This window comes from Penicillium malachiteum, assembly GCF_028827825.1.
Source record: "Penicillium malachiteum strain IBT 17515 chromosome Unknown utg000001l:1.0-8184562.0:1.0-8186909.0, whole genome shotgun sequence".
In the NCBI taxonomy this organism is placed as follows: domain Eukaryota; kingdom Fungi; phylum Ascomycota; class Eurotiomycetes; order Eurotiales; family Aspergillaceae; genus Penicillium; species Penicillium malachiteum.
In genome coordinates this window covers 680,547-700,976 of record NW_026643094.1, presented here as the reverse complement: position 1 = coordinate 700,976, position 20,430 = coordinate 680,547, and the positions used below count along the sequence as shown (strand labels likewise).

At 47.0% G+C, this 20,430-nt stretch overlaps 8 protein-coding genes across 8 annotated transcripts; 5 read left to right on the top strand and 3 right to left on the bottom strand.

The window, feature by feature from the left end:
- Positions 1 to 269: 269 nt before the first annotated feature.
- On the top strand, positions 270 to 2,051 carry N7483_000258 (fungal specific transcription factor domain-containing protein; the record flags this gene model as incomplete). Its single annotated transcript, XM_057083696.1, has 3 exons — positions 270 to 351; positions 553 to 1,208; positions 1,272 to 2,051. 3 exons carry the CDS (start codon positions 270 to 272, stop codon positions 2,049 to 2,051), a joined length of 1,518 nt encoding a protein of 505 aa, XP_056949845.1.
- Positions 2,052 to 3,018: 967 nt separating this feature from the next.
- Positions 3,019 to 4,073, top strand: N7483_000257 (Kelch repeat protein; the record flags this gene model as incomplete). The annotated part of the gene is made up of 2 exons (XM_057083695.1): positions 3,019 to 3,181; positions 3,241 to 4,073. The coding sequence occupies 2 exons, from the start codon at positions 3,019 to 3,021 to the stop codon at positions 4,071 to 4,073; spliced, it is 996 nt and encodes a 331-aa protein (XP_056949844.1).
- Positions 4,074 to 4,392: 319 nt separating this feature from the next.
- N7483_000256 (ribonuclease P subunit p20 family protein) lies at positions 4,393 to 5,135 on the top strand (the record flags this gene model as incomplete). Its single annotated transcript, XM_057083694.1, has 2 exons — positions 4,393 to 4,465; positions 4,528 to 5,135. The coding sequence occupies 2 exons, from the start codon at positions 4,393 to 4,395 to the stop codon at positions 5,133 to 5,135; spliced, it is 681 nt and encodes a 226-aa protein (XP_056949843.1).
- Positions 5,136 to 6,668: 1,533 nt separating this feature from the next.
- N7483_000255 (CFEM domain-containing protein) lies at positions 6,669 to 8,376 on the top strand (the record flags this gene model as incomplete). Its single annotated transcript, XM_057083693.1, has 3 exons — positions 6,669 to 6,734; positions 6,789 to 6,959; positions 7,012 to 8,376. The coding sequence occupies 3 exons, from the start codon at positions 6,669 to 6,671 to the stop codon at positions 8,374 to 8,376; spliced, it is 1,602 nt and encodes a 533-aa protein (XP_056949842.1).
- Positions 8,377 to 9,516: 1,140 nt separating this feature from the next.
- N7483_000254 (leucine-rich repeat domain-containing protein) lies at positions 9,517 to 11,199 on the bottom strand (the record flags this gene model as incomplete). The annotated part of the gene is made up of 3 exons (XM_057083692.1): positions 9,517 to 10,495; positions 10,573 to 10,658; positions 10,720 to 11,199. 3 exons carry the CDS (start codon positions 11,197 to 11,199, stop codon positions 9,517 to 9,519), a joined length of 1,545 nt encoding a protein of 514 aa, XP_056949841.1.
- Positions 11,200 to 12,159: 960 nt separating this feature from the next.
- N7483_000253 (uncharacterized protein) lies at positions 12,160 to 12,528 on the bottom strand (the record flags this gene model as incomplete). The annotated part of the gene is made up of 1 exon (XM_057083691.1): positions 12,160 to 12,528. One exon carries the CDS (start codon positions 12,526 to 12,528, stop codon positions 12,160 to 12,162), a length of 369 nt encoding a protein of 122 aa, XP_056949840.1.
- A 3,827-nt stretch (positions 12,529 to 16,355) lies between these two features.
- On the bottom strand, positions 16,356 to 17,031 carry N7483_000252 (MGR2/ROMO1 family protein; the record flags this gene model as incomplete). Its single annotated transcript, XM_057083690.1, has 5 exons — positions 16,356 to 16,524; positions 16,610 to 16,700; positions 16,768 to 16,797; positions 16,869 to 16,895; positions 16,980 to 17,031. The coding sequence occupies 5 exons, from the start codon at positions 17,029 to 17,031 to the stop codon at positions 16,356 to 16,358; spliced, it is 369 nt and encodes a 122-aa protein (XP_056949839.1).
- An 895-nt stretch (positions 17,032 to 17,926) lies between these two features.
- On the top strand, positions 17,927 to 20,260 carry N7483_000251 (uncharacterized protein; the record flags this gene model as incomplete). The annotated part of the gene is made up of 2 exons (XM_057083689.1): positions 17,927 to 19,042; positions 19,106 to 20,260. The coding sequence occupies 2 exons, from the start codon at positions 17,927 to 17,929 to the stop codon at positions 20,258 to 20,260; spliced, it is 2,271 nt and encodes a 756-aa protein (XP_056949838.1).
- Positions 20,261 to 20,430: the final 170 nt, after the last annotated feature.

The window sequence follows — 20,430 nt, the reverse complement described above, 5'->3', positions numbered from 1 at the left end:
ATTCAAATCATAGATTCATAGATAAGATAAGAAATCACATGGTCTATCTTATCGGGGAAAGAGGTTCCGAAATCTCCGTCTCTTAAGATCTTCCTACCACCAGGGTAAGTAAATTAGCATGTCCTCAAGTACACTACCCCAGCCTCAGAAAAGAGCATGTGATGTCTGTTATCATAGAAAGGTACGCTCACGAAGTTATTTACTCTGCTATATTCAGAAAATACTAAGTTTTACGATTGATTAGATCCAATGTGTCTTATCTGATCCAGATGGTCCGTGTGAATGGTGCACCCATCGCAGTCTTGACTGCACTTTTGATAGAGAGAGGCCTCGTAAAAAGCCACGAGGAACGTAAGTTCAATCTCATTTTAAAATTCAAAGTTTGATCCTGATGTAGTCTAATTTCTTCCAGTGCAAGTTCGAAGGAGCTTCAAATCCTTTCTAGACGTATTGATCAACTTGAAAGTGAATTAGCCCAGGTCCGATCAACACAATCTAGATACATCGCTCCCGAAAACTCCGATATTTCGCCCGGGAATGATTTACCGCAAGAACTTCCTCCACAGGGTACAAAAAGAGCAAGATATAGTGGTCATTCTGATCGCCCATCAGTCTCATCTGGATCTGCGCAAAGCCCCGCAGAGAACTCTCCTGGCTCAATAAGTGATCATCATGCGAAGATCACTAGATCTGCAAGCCAGCTGGGTCCAAATTGGTTCTTCAATAAAATACCTATACCTTCTGAGGCAGGCTGTCGATGGATGGCAGCAAGAACTGGCCAGGATGTCAGCGGCAATGAATTCGACATCCCTGGTTTTACGCCTCCTCCATCTAGCATTTTGTCATCAGGCTTACAGAATGGATTTGAGCTACCCGATCAAGATCTTCTTCGAGAAATGTTGAATAAGTTTTTCAGATCTTCATTCGGCCGCGAGTTTCCTGTCCTGGATAAAGACTCACTTGAGAAGACTATTGAGACTGCATATACGCCAGTGGATGAAAACGATATCTCTTCTGTGCAATTGTCAGCAAGGGCCTGTATTCTTGGTGCCTTCTCCTTTATATCGACTCAAAAAGAGTTTCGGGAAATGCTAGACCGTGACGGCATCTCTATCGACTTCGAGCGTTGTACGAGTGAAGCACAGCGTCTGTTTTTTTATATCCAAGGAGATTCGAGCCTGGAAACCCTTCAAACGGCTTTGTTCTTGGTACGCTGGAAATTAAAATTTGTTATACTTTTTGAAGAAGAATAAGCTAATATTCCATATCAGGTGTTACAACAGATCTTTCAGGGTCTTTGGCAAGATGCTGCACTCTATCACTCTATTGCCTGTCGTATAGTCTGCTCGTTGAAGGGACATATCCACCATTCCATTCCACATGTCTTCCCAGAGAACTTAGACGCAGAAGGAAAGAAAACCCGACACACTCGCGTTCTTTTCTGGCTATGCTACATGCTCGATAAGGACATTGCTCTTCGCACTGGGAATCCTCCTTATCTTACTGATGCCTCCTGTGACCTTGACCCCGTGGATTTCTCTGCATTGTATTCGAAGTATCCGGTAGAATCGAGTGACTATCCCTCGACTGGTGAAGTTATCTTCGGCGGTGATATTCAGTTCTTACCAGAAGATCCTTACCTTAGTCGCTTGAAGGAGACAGTCTTCTTACAACTATTTTCGGCTGGTGCCATGAATCAAAGTGACGGGCAGATTTTAGCTCATATCCGCGAGCTAGATGATGACATAGAGCGCTGGCGCTTGTCCATACCTCCGAATTTTCGCCCCAATCTTTCAATTCCTCCGAATGAGCTACCGGATATAAAAATCCCAGAACTTACAAGCTTCACCCGACGCATGTCACTTCGCCTGAACTATCATCATCTTGTCACTGTCATCCACACAACTGTTCGGAGATGCAGTGTTGAGTTCAGTGAGGAGCTTCATCATGTCGTTCATTCAAGCTTTGATCTCGCCCTAGAGGCTAGTCGGTCGACCATCTGGTGCCTCAGTACTCTCATCAAAAATATTGCAGAGGAAGCCTTTCGGTGAGTCAAATATCCTATTTCTCAGAAGAAAAGACTCGGACGTGCTGATTGACTGAAGATTTATCACCTCATATTTGACGACGGCCACAACTTCTCTCTTCCTCAATATTGTGATTCATCCACTTGATAAACAAGCACATCGCGATTTGGAGCTGCTGATGTCTACAGCGAATATGATATGGAACATGCCTATGGACTTGTTAACGCAGAGGGAGACTCATCGAATGCAAGAGACAACAAAATTCATCATGAGGCTAGTATGGCTTGGGAGCTCCGCAGTGACAAAGGCAGAAAGAGAAACTACGAAAAATCCATGAATCTTCGGATTCGCGCTTGCACACTTCAAGTAGCATCTACAGGTGCCAGGCGATCTGCTCCTCCATGTATGTAAGTACCTACAGGGGTAGCCAAAGGGTAAGGCTAGATCTATGTTGCATACAGACAACTGGTAGCTGTAGAATGATTCTGCCCCTCTCATCTGGTATTCTGCCACACGGTCAAAAAACCCGGTACTAGGTACCCGGGTAGACCTGCACTATATACTATCTTGCAGCGATTCTTGCCCGACACCGGATTGCTACTAGTAGTGTGACGTTGATGTACATGTCTTCAAGTTAACCGCGAAGGTACTCATCTTGGAGATTAGCGGAGCGAGAATGATCTTTTCGGCGTATTCGGAAGTGCCCTCTTCACTATGTATGAATTTAAGCCTAATTCTATTCAGCTCTACCCCCAAATAGTGCGGGGCTGCGGGTGGTGTGTGGACATAGGTCCCTGGTTTAGTGTATCCTGAGTCCTGACACAGCGGCGTTTTCGGAACTCCCAGACTCTCCGCGATATTCTATGACCTGACACTGATTCCGAGATTAGATCTTTTTTATAAAAGCACACCACCCCAAGCCTCTTCGTTTAATTTATTCTCACATTTAATACTGTATCCAATTCCGCAAACCACTTGACCACTCGCTCAAATGACGATCACCGCTCGATGCCATAAGCTTCTGGAAGCTGAGATCCTTCAGCGATCCTCACAAATTGTCTCAGTTATCAGTGACCAGGTATACATTTTCGGTGGAGAACTGCGACCCCGAGAGCCCCGAGACAATGATTTTCACGCCGTGAACTTGGAAAATGGTACGCTATGTTCTACAGTCGAACGTCCAATGAATCCAGTGCTGATAACTATGGTATAGCTACCTCAGTAACCTCTCAAGCCGCATCATCTCAAGCTCCATGCCCCCGAGTCGGAACAGCTTCTGCGACTCTCAACGGAAATATCTACTTATTCTCCGGCCGAGGAGGCGTCGCAATGGCCCCGATCGAAGAAACCGGCGCAGTATGGGAATATGACCCTTCCACCGCAACTTGGACTCTATTACAGCCCTCGGACACCTCAAAATCATACCCGGCTGCCCGGAGTTATCACTGCATGACCAGCGACGGCAAGGATAAAATCTATGTCCACGCAGGGTGTCCTGAAAATGGAAGACTTTCAGATCTATGGGCTTTCAGTATCTCCCGGAACGAGTGGACTGAGCTTGCGCAGGCATTCGATCCTCCTCGCGGCGGTACATCTATTGCGTTTGCCGATGGGAAAGTGTATCGTATGAATGGGTTTGATGGTAAAACGGAGCAGGGTGGAAACCTGGATATCTATACTGCTGAGACCAATTCTTGGGACTCTCATGTGTATTCACCGGATAGTCAAGATGGTCCATCGCCGCGCAGCGTCAGTGCTTTATTACCCATTTCCATCAACGGTCGGTCTTATCTGATTACCCTGTTTGGGGAGCGGGATCCTAGTTCTTTGAGACACCAGGGTGCAGGAAAGATGTTGGAGGATGTATGGGGATTTGATGTCGAGTACAAGAAGTGGGAGAAGGTGGATTTGCAAGGGAGTGAGCTTCCAGCTGCGCGAGGCTGGTTCGATGCTGATTTTGCAGGCCCGGGTTCTCTGATTGTGCAGGGAGGTCTTGGGGAGTCGAATGATCGACTTGGTGATGTCTGGAAACTTGATTTTGCATGAAGTTGAGGCAAGGTATTGTTAGTCTCTACAAATCTTGTAGATAGATCAGTAGATTGCACTGTTTTTATCGAATTGGCAAAAACGAAGTTCTGAAATAGGCTTGTATCTTGGGTCTCAACTGATAGCATTTCTCAAATGTTATCTCTCGAGTAATCTACTCCGTAGAAGTGGAGGGATTCATAGTGGAGAAACCCGGGGATCCCTTGGGCGATTTACTCGGCATAAAAATTCATGGCCACCGCCCGGCAGAAAACATGACGATAAGATCGTGTGTGCTCCAACTTCCAAGCTCACTCACATAGCATCACACAAATGCAAAATGGGGAAAGGGCCGTTGGAGAGAGAGCTCCAGTTTGAGAAAAAGAACGAGAACTTGGTCAAGTTACCTAAATGTATGGAAACACATCACTGCCATTACAAAATGAATAGCCTCAAGACTAACCGTTACGTACAGACGCGAAAGTGGAAAAGCGCCCTATACCCCACGCTCCAGTCGCCTCGCCCTATGCAAATGCCTCTCTGCCCAAAATTATCTACGTATCAAGTGGCACACCTTTCATGAGCGCCGTGAAGCGTGTCCAGAAGCTTCTTCGTCATGCCGAGAAGCGCGCAACGGCCAATATCAATCTCGAGGATACGCGCAAAACAGAGCAACAGAAGCTTGCAGAACTAGCTAAAGCTGCCGAGAACCGAGAAGAGATTTTTATCAAAGCTACTGGGCGAGCGATTGAAAAGGCGCTCAAAGTGGGCAAGTGGTTCGAGGAGAAGCAAACGGAATATGCTGTCCGGGTGAAGACTGGGAGCGTGCTGGTGGTCGATGACATCGTTGAAGACGAGGGGAAGAAGGAACGAGACGCAGAGAAGAAACAGCGCCAAGAAAAGAAAAATCAAAATGCCGGAGAGGATGCGAACCCTGAGAAGCAGGATAAAGAAACGAAGGCCCAGGCCAAGAAGAGAAAGCGCGAGGAGCCCATCGAGGCCGATGATGTCGATGATGCCGAACTTCCCGAGACACGGACACGGTGGATTAAAATGGTTGAAGTGACTGTTAGCCTCAAGTGAACACCGCAGCCCAGCAGAAGTACAAGCTAAGCTTTGGTTGCATATCCCACGACGAATGTTCGGACCATCTGTCGTGCCAGGAGCACGCAGGTAGTCGACAGCACGCCAGCAGTGATGGTGTCAACAGTTCCCTTAAAATGATTTGGAGCTAGGTCTATGAAGTTTACAAGGCTGTACGGATCATAGGAGTTATGATCCAGACAAGGCCAACTCGATACGATTATCACCGTCTAGTGCCATCTAACGCCCGCATTATGATCAACATGAGGCACATGGCTGGCTTTTCTTGTTCGTGATGATTCAACAGATATGCATAACCCGCCTCTGGGTACTTTACGGTGAACTCACTCGTGCTAGCCTGCTAGCCACGAGTGTTCTTGACCATGAAAATCATTGAGAACTTCATCAGACGTCTGAACAAGTCTAAAAAGACATCCCGTCTTGTGCGTTCTCAATTCACTACCTGAATCGAGGGCTTGGAATGATTGTGTCGGTTATTACTGCTCCTTTTGAATGGGAGACCCCCACCATATTGGATTCGATGTGACCAACCAGCTATCATGTGTGCAAAGCACTTAGACCTCAACAAATCTATCCTCGTTACAAAAAAATATATTTCTCTAGAGGTTCAAGTTCACCATGACTACATACAGAATATCACATTTTAAACCCGATCTAGTACAACTACATCAGTAATTCCTCGGGTGATTTTTCCATCACGAAAAGCGCTGCCTCGTGGCTTGAGCTTGCACTAATTTCTCCGCCCAGTGGATTCATCCAAGAGCAACTTGAAATAACGAGTTCCAGGGCGGTTGTTCAGGAGACGGGAAATGAGGCGTTCAGATGTGGACAATAATGCTTTAGCTTCTGCACAGGTGTATTCAACTTCAAGGTCATGCATGGCTTTGGCATTCCACTACTCTATTAGGCTATTGTGCTCAATCAAGGGATACTCTTAACCCCGAGAGGGAATTTCGGTATATTCCCCTGGATCTATAGCCTGAGACTCATGATTGGCTTGACACTGGAATATGTCCCCGAAGGCTTGAAATGTTCTATGGGTCTCGATTGAGCTATATGCAAAGCAATAGGGCAATTGACCCGGCTCAAATCTCCCTATTCTTCGGGCTTTGATCCCGACATTCCAAAGGCTTATTTTAAGGTACGACAGCGCAATCATTGGTCTATTCTACTTATTAACATAGCTAGGCAATTTGACATATTTCCATGCTTCATTCCATGTTGTTTATTGAAGCAAAATTGCAAGAAACAACAGCTTTTTCCAGGGCATTGTTGCCGACCACCTCTGGTATGCTTTATTTAAAAAGCCCCGATGCCATGCTATCATGATAGAAGTCAACCGCCAACCAACCACCTGTCGACAACATCGCCATTTTCGCTTCTCGTCTTTCTTTGTCTCACTGTGAGACTTGTTTTTTGTGATAACCATTTTAATCTCAAGTGGGAGATTGCTGTCATTCCTTGAACTTTTCGCAACTTTCACTACTATATTCTTTGCTTCATTATCTCTTCATGATGAAGTACTTGGGCCCAGTGTTGCTGTTCAGCACTGTAGCACTTGCCCACCCAAAGGGTCTTGTGAGAGCAATTCTTAGTTGACCAGTCTTTACGCATTGATACTGACTCTTACAGTGGTGGGGAACCGACTTTTGTTATCCAAGCCCGGAGAACACTGACAACCATTGCTCTCCATCTCAGGAGGCTGGGTTTGATTGGTCTCAGTTAGCCGATGGGGATAACTGGAGCTACGAAGGATTCAGCTTCAATGGCTTTGGGCCCAAGGATGGCTGCCGTGCTTCGGGAGTGAGTGATTTTATGATTATGATGATACTCTATCCATTCTAATCTTCCCCAGGGCAAATGTATTGAGGGAAGACTTTCCCAGGACGATGACTGGGCCCTGCAAATCGATGCTGACCAGGCTCCGTTCTCTGTCCAAAAATTCCACATCACCACCTCAAGGGACGTTGATTTGATCATGACCTACACTCTGGCAAATGGTAAAACATGTCACCAGGTCGCCTCTACTACTCCCCAAGGATCGGATGTTGTCAATGAGCAATGCGGTGGCGCGGTATCAGTCAGCTTCCAGCTCGCTGTTTTTAATCAAGTGGGTGATGTTGACCTAGAGCTTCATCAAGTTGGCTTCGACTGCTCTCCGGGACCAAAGCCTGCTGGACCTCTCGTTGAGACTCATTCTCAATCTTATCTCCCACCAACTCCCGCCAGTCATACAATCTCTATCGTCTACACCAAGCCTCCTCAGGCCCACACGTCTCAGCCAGAGGCTCATACGTCACCTAGCAAGCCTGTTGAGATGACCACTTCTACAAAGTGGATCACAGAAGAAATCACTGTGACTAAATGCCATCCTACTGTGACCGATTGCCCAGCTCACTCCACAGTCATCTCTTCACATATCATTCCCACAACTACATTATGTTCTGTGACAGACGCAGTTACACGACCTACCGCACCGGCTTCTCATTCAATCTCTCAGCCCGCTTCCACAGCCCCCGCTCAACCAAGCTCACCCAGCAAACCCGAATGCCCTGATTTGGTCCCTAAGTGCTTAAACACTTGGCTCTCTGTGCCCAATTGCAGCTCAAACAGCGACACGGCCTGTTTCTGTCCCTCTTCTGAGTTTACCAGCAAGTACAAGTCCTGTGTGAGCGCTTGGAGTACCTCCAAGGAACAAGAAGATTCTGCCTTATCCTACTTCGCTGGAATTTGCGCCTCATACATTCCAAAGAACCCAGATATCATCAGCCTGGTCCCTTCAAACACCGCTACCGCTCCCACTCATGTCCCAACTGCCGTCGTCCCTGCACCTACAGAGCCTGCTACGCCAGTTACATCTGAGCCAATGCCTCCTTGCACGACTATCACTTGGTCCTCTCATACTGTAACTGTTCCGCAGGTCCAGTTCAGCACCAGTACTGGTGTCTCTACCACTGTTGTTGGTCTTGTGCCTGGTCCAACAAGCCACTCTACTGTCCCGACCCCTACACCCCTGTCACACACCACTTGCAAATTTTCTTTCACAACTGTGCCCACGAAGACAACAAGTACGACATGTACAACCTCGGCTTCCACTTCTACTACTACTGTTGTTCCCACTTCTACCCCGACTTTTGTCAGCTCTAACTCTGCTTCTAAGATGTTCTCGGGTTGTGTATGGGCTGTCGGTGTTGCGTTCTTTATTATCTCTCTTCAGTAAACGACCTCAAGTGCTTTTGCGACTTTTGTATCATCAATCTACCTTACCCTATGCCAAAAGTACTGGGTAGTCATCCAGATGTTCTTCGTTCAGTAGTTTTGGGCATATAGGAATGATTCATCATGATGTTATTCAAATAAGATTACTCCTACTTAGCATTATGTGCTTCACCCTATGCATTGTATCATCATATACATAACTGGCAAAACCTTGGAATTAAACTTCCGAGTCCTGAATAAATTATATCATTATGGTACTAATTACTAGTATTTGACTTCCTGATCATTATAATACCATATGTATTACCTGACTCAGAGTACCATCAGTAATCAATGTGAGTGGCCCATATCAATAAAGGATGTTCATAGCTAAAGAAAAAGAAATGATATAAGCAGGGGTCGAACCAGGGACTTCCAGGTTTCGCGATGCTTGTGCCAAGTGAGGCATCAAAATGAGCAACACGATGACAGCTTCAACTTTCAAAAAATCATAACAAATCTAATAAAATAGATAAAAATATAAAGGTAATATCAAAAGAAAGAGTAAAAAGAAAAAGGCTCCGCAGAAGTCTTTCACATAGTCCGCTGCATGCTTTCTCACGGTGGTGTTCCACTTAGGCAAGTCTCACGCTCGCTGATGCTATTTGACAACCCTCAGTCCCAGCATTCTAGTCTTATGGTATCATAGTGTCAAATCACATCGGGACAGACACGATAGCCCGCTGAGCTACTACGATGCGGATGGTTATCTGGACTCCCAAATTTACCCCTATAACTGAGAAACCATATCAAAGCCAGGATTTACAGGCACCCATCACCATGTCATATCTCTGAACCCCTAGTGGCTAGATTTACTTAGGTTTACACTATTAAGATATTCATACTATTTTTAAGTATTGGTATATATGCTTATTGGTATATTCAAGAAAATTTTGAACTTAAAGGCCAAAAAGAGCATGATTCTTCACGCTTGAATTGCATCCCCATCACCACTGTAGACACAGTATCCATACCACGAATAAACTATGTAAGACCCCGAAATCTAATACATACAGGAAAATGCATACAATGCTATAACCATAGACAAAAAAAACGAAATAGACACAGATAAAATGAAAATAATGTACAGCCCACAATCAGCTTAAGCCTCGGACGCAGGTACACATGTCCCGCTACATCCAAAGCGCTTGAAAGGTAGAGGACGAATCATCTCCCCCGATGCACGCGGTCGTTTCCCGCCATTTTCATATGGAGTACAATCCCACCACTCCAGCCATTCTGTTCGAGGAATGACATACTCCCTTTGACAAACAGAACACTGTTGTCCACCTGCGGCCTGAACCTTCTTCGCTTTTTGTAGTAATGGAGCCACAAATGGTGGGAATTCTGCCGCGATTTCTTCATCGTTGGTATATTCCAGGCTTGGGTAAGCTTTACACACAGCGCGTAGAGCCAGCTCGCGGAGTGAGGATGGGGCAGATGCTGAGCTGAATCTGCATGCTGTTGTGACTAGACTGAATTTTGGATTCTCTTCGATTGCTCGGCCCTCCATGTCGAATCGGGTTATTGGCCCTGTGGCTACGTGAATGGCAGTCCAGGCACTTGGTGGTGGTACATCCTCATATTCCTCGAATCGAGGGGACTCATAGATTGGTTCTGGTTCACATTCGGATTCGGAGTCCAGGTCGTATCTTTCGCTTCTCGGCTCTGTTTCTTTCTGTATGCGCTCGCAATGCCATGTCTTGATGGGGCATTCTTCGATTTGTAGGAAGGGATTGGGACATGCGGTCAGGTGCTTTAGTTCGCCATGCTCGAATAATTTGAGGAGTTCCCATGGTAGATATGTCAATCGGTTCACAGATATGTTGAGAACTTCCAAGGATCTCAGTTTCTGGATTGTGTAAGGGAGCTCTTGGAGCTTGTTGTTTCGCACGCTAAGGACTTTAAGAATGCTCAACTCGAAAAGCTCGTTGTGAAGCTGCAAAAGTGCATTTCCAGAAAGATATATGCTAAGAAATGGTTGCAGAGAGCTGAAAAAGTTTTCGGCCAATGGTGCCGCCTTGGTCAAGAGCTGTAAAGGTGAAAGTAGACCTGCTGGAATAGAGCGCATGTTAAAGTTTCTATGCACGATATTAGTTTGTATCGGAGAATGGAAATTTACTCCTCGGATGAGAGCCAGCACATGGGATATTCATACCCAAGATCAACGATCTCCTCCCCCTTTTCTAAGCAATCGTTCACCACAGATCTCGCAAATCGGTGCTCCTCCGACTCATCAGGCGTCTTCAATATCGGCGATTGTAGAGCTGAAGACGCATGGGTCACATTAAGAGAATTCGCAAACGATCCCAGTGCTCCATAACTCTTCCCTGAGCTCTTCGGATCCAACACCGTCTTCAACAGATCTTCCCCCCCAGCCCGGCCCATCCTCGGATTGCAAAAGCGACTCCGCGCCAGACTCGTCACTTCCCATCCAAACACCACTATCCACATTTCTCTTCTCCTTGAAATCTGCCCTCTTCTTCTTCGGGTCAATCGCCTTCTCTCCCCACCAGGTCCCACGATACCGCCTCTTCCTCCCAACGCCAGTCATCGGCCCCGCATTATAGTTCTCGAGTCCCGATGCCGGGATATCATCGCTGGAGAAAAGCGCCGGGTCACTCGATGGCTGACTCGAGCAATCATCGAAGCGAGAGAGTCTGTGCGTTTTACGAAATGACGACGCGAGCGAAGTTGAGGGGGAGGGGCCGCGTGCACTTGCGCTTCCGCGCGGTGATCGGTGACGAATGCGCCGCGGTGGAGGAAGAGGGACCTCGTTATCCATAACGAGAGTTAAAGTCGTGAGCGAGTTGCGCGATGCGAGTTCACTCAGATCATTCAAGTGGAAGGTAGAAAGGAAGTTATTGTTTGGTTAGTTATCTCGGTTGCGGCGCGTTGTGGAGCCCGCGAAGCTGCGGGGGTCAACAACGCGCGATTTGGAGAGATGAATAGACACAATACTCGTTCAAGAAGAAAGGATCTAGAGTTGTGAGAATTTATAAGGAGTGTACTTGAGAACTTGGAAGAAGAAGAAAAAAAAATCAACTATTGAGACCAGAACTAGGACTTGATAGATAAGATCAGATCCATGCCGCAATGGGATGCCACGCGTGTGCACGGGCGAGTTTATCAGTTGACCCCGGAGACAACGGCTTGTCAGATCCACCAGGAATGTTTGATCGTCATTACGTCAAGAATATACTAATGGAAGTAATTATGAGAGGAATATAAACAGTGAGATTCATTGAGAAAAAAAGGTTTCAATTGGTGTTGGTGTTAAGATTCTGAGCGCAAAGCAAGGCGAATGTCGCATATAGATCGCGACATCCGTATAACCGGGGTTGTCCCTCGCTCAGATCCCATAGATACTATACATCAAACACAAATATGAACATGAGAAGTGAATAAAATGGGGTTGATAGAAGAAGACAGCATAAAATCGTGTCCACAAAAATGTCGTAAAAGGGGGTATTTGAAGTCCATAAAAACCGTTTCCTCTCCAAATTCGAGGTTCTCCAGCGAACCGAGAGTAATAAAAAATAGAGTCGAAGTCAAGAAGTGAAATTATAAATCCCAAAATAAAATGCAACCCCTGCTCTGCTGGAGATGAACGGTGAAGAGTAGGAAGAGCCATCGAGGCAGTCGCGCGCATCGAATGTTGAGTGAATGCTGTAGGTAATCATCTCAAGTATATGGCGATACACGGAGCTGTCGCGATACCCTTCAGTGGAGTTCGCAATTGCGATTACAGGGCCACGCCCATAATCAGCGCAAAGGATCCAGCAACCATAGCAGCGGGGATACCTGCACCCAGGTTAACTGCGCCGCCAGTGCTGGTGGCAGAGGCGACAGCAGAGTTGGATGAGGATGCGGTTACGGAGGTCTTGACCTTGGTAGAAGAGGCGACAAGAGGCGTAGAAGTCACGGTAGCCATGCTAGAGCTCGGGGTAAAGACGACGCTAGAGCTGGAGCTGGGAGCAGCAGTGACCGAGTGAGCTCGAATAAGAGTCTTCGTGATGGTCGTGGTAGTGTATGAGGTCGTGGTGGGGTCTGCGGCAGCGAATTGGGCTGCGGCCAGGCAGAGGAAAGAGGTGACGAAAGCAGTGATCTGCATCTTTGCGATTTTGTTAAGAGAGAAGAGAAATTGGATCCGTGTGAGGAATTGAATTGTATGATCACAAACAGTCGAGTTTGGCTGTGTTGTGAGAAGCGCTTGAGTTGAAACGACGATGTGTTTCGAAATAGATTGTTGTAAAGGATAGACTTGGAAGTATAGAACTCAAAAGGATTGTCAGGGAGCGCGGCTCAGGCCAGATGGCAGTATTGCAAGTATAAAGGAGTGTATAACGAGTGACTGGGGTGAATTTTGGGGAAGGAAGTCTTCAAGGCGCAAAGGAGGAAAAGAGAGAAGTATGACAGGGTGCGGTATGCGCCCAGTCTAAATACCACGAGTGCCCTTCAACCTGGGGAAAGGGAGTCTAGTGCCTGTGGCGCCTGGAAGAAATTTCTTTTCCTATTTTTCCCTTATTTTTTTATTTTTTCATTATTTAGCATTTATTTTTCTTCGTTATTTGGGTAATAATTAGACGAATTGAAGATCCTATTGGATCGACCATGCACGCGATCCTGGGACTATCCGAAATAGGGCGGACCCAAATCGAACTATGGAGCCCAAGTAATGTAAATTTAATTAAACCTCAACCCTAGAAAGGTAAAGTCGACGCTAAGGATGTACGAACAGGGTCTGAATTGGGATAACTCGCACGGACTCATGCGAGGGACCATGTCAACAACACTCACTATACACCGCGTCATAGCAATTGGGATGCAATTGGGATGCAATTGGGCAATACTGATTATAGTACAATGCACACTCCGTATTCTCAATAGACATGTTCAGACACGGGAACAGAATGGGACATTGCGGGCCCAATGTCGTCGGGTTCCAAGGGAACAACGCAGACAAATTTCTTACGAGGATACGTTCTTTCAGAGCGGCTTACGGAGTACACTCTGGCAGGAGACCCCCCGAGCGATTTCCGGCCCCTAGAGAGTTCATGGAGTGTGTTCTAGCCCTCAAAGGCTAAGACCAAATGGGAGTGAATGAGGGGGGCAATTCCCTAGCCAACAATAGTTGCCCCATCACCATGGGTTCCCCAAGTAGACCCCCTTTTTAGCACTGGGGCATGTTTCCATAAGCGCTGCAGTTCAGTGAAATGAGGATTTTCTCTCGACATTTGTTTACTGCATCCGCTCAGACAAGCAGTTTGTGTCTGAGAGAGACTCAATTTCCATACACTTGTAGATGACTGGCCTTGTGTGACCCCCTGGCGTCATGGATGCAGGAACGGAATAACACGGATCTCTTCAGGGCTGGATGGTTGTGATTCGCTCAGGGGCCCAAGCGATGGGGCTTTCTCGTTGTTCTGGTTCTCATCACCTGGTTTAACGGGTGATGACTGGATTGGCTGGCCGGGGATTTAGCCGAAATTGGCTGCTCATTTTTTTGTCTCATTTTGCGTTCGGGCGTCAGCCGAATTATGACCCCCACGAGGGATCACTGCTTTTTTCTCCCCTTGTTGAAAAAGATGGCTTTGCCAAATCTCCACTAGGTGAGTTGGCCATTGGGAGAATGGGGCTCTGTTGGCGACTAAGAAGTCTGTGCCTGAATGGACCCAGGGAACGCTCAGTGGACATTGCCCACCAACCATGATAGGCTTTTCAACTTCCCATCCCAGCGACTTAGTGATCTGACTTCCGAAAGTTTGGAGGTTCGAGAACCGATCTGATCATCGCACTCAGAGTTGGACTTTATTTCAGTATCATGATCTCCTTGCAGAGACGTTCAGATGTTCGGATGGAAGCACATGTGCCGCGGAATTAGCCAGGTGTCATCACACAGCTCACGCTAGTCTCGTATGTACTGTGTACCCTCCAGGGCTGTATGGTTCGTATTGGGGCCCTACTGTGCTGGCAAGTCCAATCAAACTGTGTCCATACCGAGGCCTTGAGTAGAATCGGGAGAAGGTTCTCAATTTGTCTGTAGTAGCTGCCGATCGGTGCTACCGCCCATAGTCACCGCTTTTTCCCGCTTGCCAACGGAACTGAAGATGATCATATACAAATAGAGGAGTCGGAAGTCAATATCGAATAATTGAACTTTGGAAGTTTGAAATTAATATATGTGTAGGGAGTAGCATCGCATTAGAGAATTTTAGATAACAACATTTGAAGACTATGATCGATGGTAAGGGGCTTTTGAGACTGAACATTTGAGAGTATTGATGTTCCAAGTGAGTCCGAGCTCCGCCGTTTTCGTCCGTAACACTTGAGATGATCAATGGTTAAACATTTTTGAATAGCCGATGTCTACCTAGTAGGTACTATATACGTACACACATGAGCTTGCACATACGAGTATTCGCGTCAATTGATTTAATCGTTAACCACCTGACTGGCACGACCCTGGGTGATTCCAAAATTTGAAGTTACAGCTCATGTGTGCATATGTGTGTAGTATATATAGACTCGGAGTAGTAGTAGTATAGCACTTGAGCACACATACACCTGCACACTGGCATGTGCCAGTGGGCATGGATCAAAAATTGACTCGGATACATATGTAGTATGTACTAGTAGTACCTGGGTAGGTACTAATTGATTTAAATGTTTGAACTTGAACATTGAATGTTCAACATTTGATTGAAGTTCAAGTTGGACTCGGACTTGAGCCCTGGAGTAGTAGTAGCACTTTACTAGGTACCTAGTCATGCGCTATGTAGTACATATAATTTGGAGCATTTCGAGTTCAATAATCAGCACGTGAGGTCATGTACATCAATAGCACGCCCGCGGTGACCTGAGATAGCTCAACATTCAAGTTTGAACATTCTAAGGTTTCTGGGTGCCCACTGGCAAGTACATACCCAGCTCCAAGGCTTGAGTGGGGCAGATGTATATATGTAGATAGTACTAGTAAGTTCAAATTTCAAATGTTGTACTGATTGATTCAAGTTGTACTCCAGCCATTTCCAGTTGTTATTTCTAACTTAAGGTGGAACCTTGGAAGTATCTCGTATCAGTTCAAACATTGAATTGCATTGATGTGTGCAGAAGTGAGCTGCCAGTGAGTATGTATATACCTAGGTAGGTGAAGGGTAGAGGTATCTATTAATTCCAGCCTTGAAAGAGTACCTGAGCACCTGGGGATACAGACTCTCTGTACTAGGTCATAAGTACTAGTACTAGTACCCCGCAACATCCATTTAGAGCGCTCCCAGGTTAGATCCATGCCCATAATGACGACATCTAATTACACCTCAAAATTTGCCTTCCGCCTGGCTACTAGTAATTGGGATTACCACGTCGTTCAAATGTGGTATTCTTGGAGGTTCATATATGCCGAGTTGGTCCAAGCTTGCCAAGGTGAGACTTGGGGCATGACATCAGATGCATCACCTCCAACCTTGGAAGGTTACGCATTTTTGTGACCACTGTGCATGTGTACCCAGATACGCCCAGTTGATGAAATTAACACCTATGTAAGTGCTGACTCAGACTGTCTTCCCACCTGGGCAGGTTCAATGGAATGTTTGTTGTACTTAGTCCCGAGCTGATGTAGACCATAATAGGATACACCAAAACGGTAGAAAACCTTGCAAACCCATACTTATTGCTCAAGCGCGAGAAACCAGAAATTCAATAGCAAGAATACCATTGTTACTGGGCTGGACCTGCTGGAACTCACCTTATAAGGCATTGTGTCCCAGAGATCTCGACCACGACTGGTATATGTACATACAGGAGCTAGATGGATTTTGAAGATCCTATTCTGCTCAATCATTCCGCAGGATCCAGAATCTCGCTCACTTCTCCGCTCTCGGATTGTCGAAATCGCTCAAATACACTGCTTATATCTTACAAATGCATCTCCTCAGTTGATCATATCGCATGTCCCGCGGACATCCCAGGCTTGGGAAAGGACTTTATTGGCGCATGGAGCGCAGAGGGCTCTGGCGAGGAAGCATCATTGGGGGGGCCTCGGGCACGGAGCCAAGCATCGTTGTGAGGTCCTTCAGAACGGATAACGCTACCGATGGACATAAAAAGGCTGAAAAGGAAAAAAAACCCGCAGTTAGATCAATTGTACTCATTGATTGTAGTGGAAGACTGAAGGCTGCTGAAATAGCACTTACCCGAAAGTCGCACCTGAACCAAGCATATACTTGCCCAGAGTGCGCATCACACCGTTGGGACCTGCGCCGTACTGGAAAATGGCAACGGTTCCTATATGTCATAAGCTGTCTGTCCAAATCTCGGATAACACAGTCTCCCATAGAATATTATATCTTACCACCAATGAAACCCATGATGCCACCGACAGCTATGATTCGGATCTCGCATTAGTTTTAAGCTCTTGTCATGTAGACATCTCGGTGTGGGGTTGCCACATACTGGATCCCATCAAAGCTCCCATTTTCACTAAAACAAATCATTTAGCTCCTGGTTCCTCATACCACCAACCCTCATTAGGGCGATTGATGCGCATTGCGGGCTGCAACATACTCTTGTCAAAGGTCGAGGGACCCCCTGCGGGAGGACCAGCAACAACAGGCATTTTCTCGGAAAAAGTGAGGGCAAAGTGATTTTTAGAAGTCCCGTCAGGAAATTTACACGCGAAGTGCAGCAAATCAGAAGATTCAAGAGTTTGACAAGCAAGCAGAAGCGCAATGAACCGGGAGCTTTTTCAGATGGATCGCATCACTCTCCCGTCTCCGCTTTTGTCACGTGCCAAAAGCGGCGGGAATTAAGTATTGGCTTAGTAACAAGCTAGTAATGCCTGAAACTCAAGGCAAAACAGCAGGTGGTATCGCACGTGCCCTGCACGTGATCTAATGCCTGGGGCGTCAACGGCGGAAGGCAGGAGATCGTGAATCTCCCCTCGGCCCTGGAGTTGTTGTTCCTTATGGCGAAGGTCCATCCCTATTTGATTTATTTGAAATAATACTGCTGTTTGGGTTGGTCTTCGACCTGCGGCAAGGCGGCAGTCTTGTCCTGTGTTTCCTATATTGTCTTGGGACACAGTGAGACACCCGGTCGCTGCTCACTTTTCGGCAAGACCTCACACGCCTCTCTGGTCTGGAGCACTGACACTGTTGTCTTTCAACTGTGCTTAATTTGTCCTAAAACCACTCTGAACGAGTAAGTAGCTTCTTATTAAATTTTTGATGCCTAGGAATCTGGCCCACACACCAGGAGTTTCTGGGGTCCGACCGATAAATTATCCCCATCAAGGCGCTAACGCGACCGTTCTGAACTAGCCGGCCGGACCAAAAACATTTACACACGCGGTCATCGTGAATACGCTCTACGTTTCCTCCCACTCTCCAGAGGATTTCAATACTCTGAATCATTCAAGATCTATATTCTTCCTGTTCTGCAACCCCTCGTGACCCGTCATATTCAGCCCACACTTCTCATTGTGCTGAGCTCACTTCCTGCCGCCTTTCTCCATGACTGCGGTAGCATCTCCTCCTAGTGTGCAATCGGGGCCTCGCTTGGGATGGTACAGTACTGGTAAAGGAGGACAAGGAGCCCTGTCTTCAATGAATGACGAAGTGTCCCGGATGTTCATGCAGCGGAAGACCGTTCAGCGCTCAAACTCCTCATCCTCTCTGGGGTCAAACTCCTCCACGAGTACCGTGATCAATAATACGCAAGACCCCAATGCAAGTCAAAATTCAAACAGCGACGGTACCTGGTCATCAAAGAAGAAACCTACTCGAAGTCCTTGGCCTAGCTCGAAGGCAGAGCCGGTAGCTGGGGTTACAAACACTCGATCTCAAGCAGTCCCTGCCTTTTCGTCAGGGCCGACTGCATCGTCAACCATGTCTGCTATTCATCAGCCACAATCGATTGTGCCCTCACAACATACGCTTCAGTCAACACAACAGAATGGTGTTCGGCAACAGTCTAATGGGCAGTCTGCGGACCCGCCTGCTATTTTGGCTCTTGCGCCCTTGAATGGCACTTTCGAGAAGAAACAGATTAACGTGCCATTTTATCCCGATCTTCTTAGGATCGGTCGCCAAACAAACGCCAAAACTCTTCCAACCCCTTTGAATGGATTCTTTGATTCAAAAGTTCTCTCTCGGCAGCATGCTGAGATCTGGGCCGACAAAACTGGAAAGATTTGGATTCGAGATGTCAAGTCATCAAACGGTACATTTGTGAACGGTTTACGACTTTCTCTAGAGAACCGCGAGTCGGAGCCACATGAATTGCGCGAAAATGATACCTTAGAACTGGGAATTGATATCGTGAGCGAGGATCAGAACACAATTGTTCATCATAAAGTCTCGGCTAAGGTGGAACATGCTGGTCTGTACGGCACTACTCCCAGCATCCTTGACCTCAATTTTGGAGACTTGGATCCTGCCTCGGGTGGTGGTTTACTCCCATCTCCCTTAAGTCAGCCACTTTCACATCTCCGAGGAAGATCAGGAAGCAATGCCAGCAGTCGCAGTGCTCAGAGCGTTGCTAGCAGCCAAATGAATGCCATGCATCAAAGGCAGATGAACTACTGGAACTCACCCATTTCAGTGGAACAAGTTGTCAAAAGATTAACTGTATGAAACCATATTATTTCCATTGGTATTGGTTTCGAATAGTTTGCTGATTTTTTTTATTAGGGTGAATTGAGACAAGCAAAGCAGCAATCTCAAGATCTTCGTCAAACCGACGAGTTTCTGACGGCCATAATGAAGCCTGGATATGCCGAGAAGGAAAAAGCCACGAAGCCTACCTCTTTTGATAGCAACGGGCCTCGTCAGCTGAACGGACGCCCTAAGATGCCCCGGGTGGACTCTTTCTCGAGATTCTCGGATCCCCCTGCCCCGCCTCCCCAACAACCTCTTCCCGAAAAGCCAGATGCTCTCCCACGGAGTGGATCGGATACATTCTCGCCCTTGAAACGGAGCGATACAGAGAAATCGAAGCCAGTTGCGACAGGTTCTCCCGTATCGCGTGACTCAAGCCAGATTTTGTCACTCATTGAGGCCCTTTCTTCAACTAAGCGTGATCTCGAAACTCAGGGTGTGCGAGTCAAGGAGCTTGAGAATCTGTATCTCCAAGAGAAGGCTGCCCGTGAGTCTGCTGAAGAAAAAGTCAAGCAGCTGGAACTGCATTCCACTTCGCAGAGTACAGAAGTCAAGGTTGAAGATGGGGAGAAGCATGAGACCGATGAAAAACATGAGCTTCTTGACTCTGAAGCCGTTGAACGACCCAATGGCTCGATCAAAATGTCTGACGGTTCGGCTGATTCTGATCCTCAGCAGCCAGAACCCGCTGTAAAGGTAGATACCGCGGCCCTCGAGCATCGCTTGGAGACTATGATGCAAGAAATGGAGGTGGTGAGAAAGCAGATGGCCGCGTTCAAGGAGCAGGCAGAGAGTGCTGAGGAGGGCAAAGCTCAAGCCCACACATCTCTCGCCGAGATGATTGAGACGCTTCGTCAAGAACGCGCTGAGAAGGCTGCCCTTCAGGCATCTATCTCTCATGTAGATGCCAAGGGTCACGACCAGACCAAAGCTACCATTTCCGAAGTCCATGCGATTGGAAATGGCACAGCAAATCCCGAAAAGAAGAATGACTCGTCTAAGGCGCCCTTTGATCCGGCCTCTCTACACAAGGATGACCTGGACTCGGCGGCCTCGGCCATGGCCACAGAGTGGCGTCGACGCAAGCTTCTGCAAGAGTCCAGTCCATACGCTTCCATGTTCGGCGTGGTTCTTCTTGGGGTTGGCATTATGGCTTATCTCAACGGGTGGCAAAAGTTAGACAAATGAATGTGGCAGCATTTTTTGACGTCTCTTTTTTGACACATTAACGATTGTCTTTCCCTAAAAGTCGGCGCCTAGGGACATCCCAGCATGATTATTCTCTTGACGACTTGATTCCCCTGTATTTCTGGGCCTGGTCCGCTGCTACGTTGCACCTAGCTACTTGATTCCTTTGG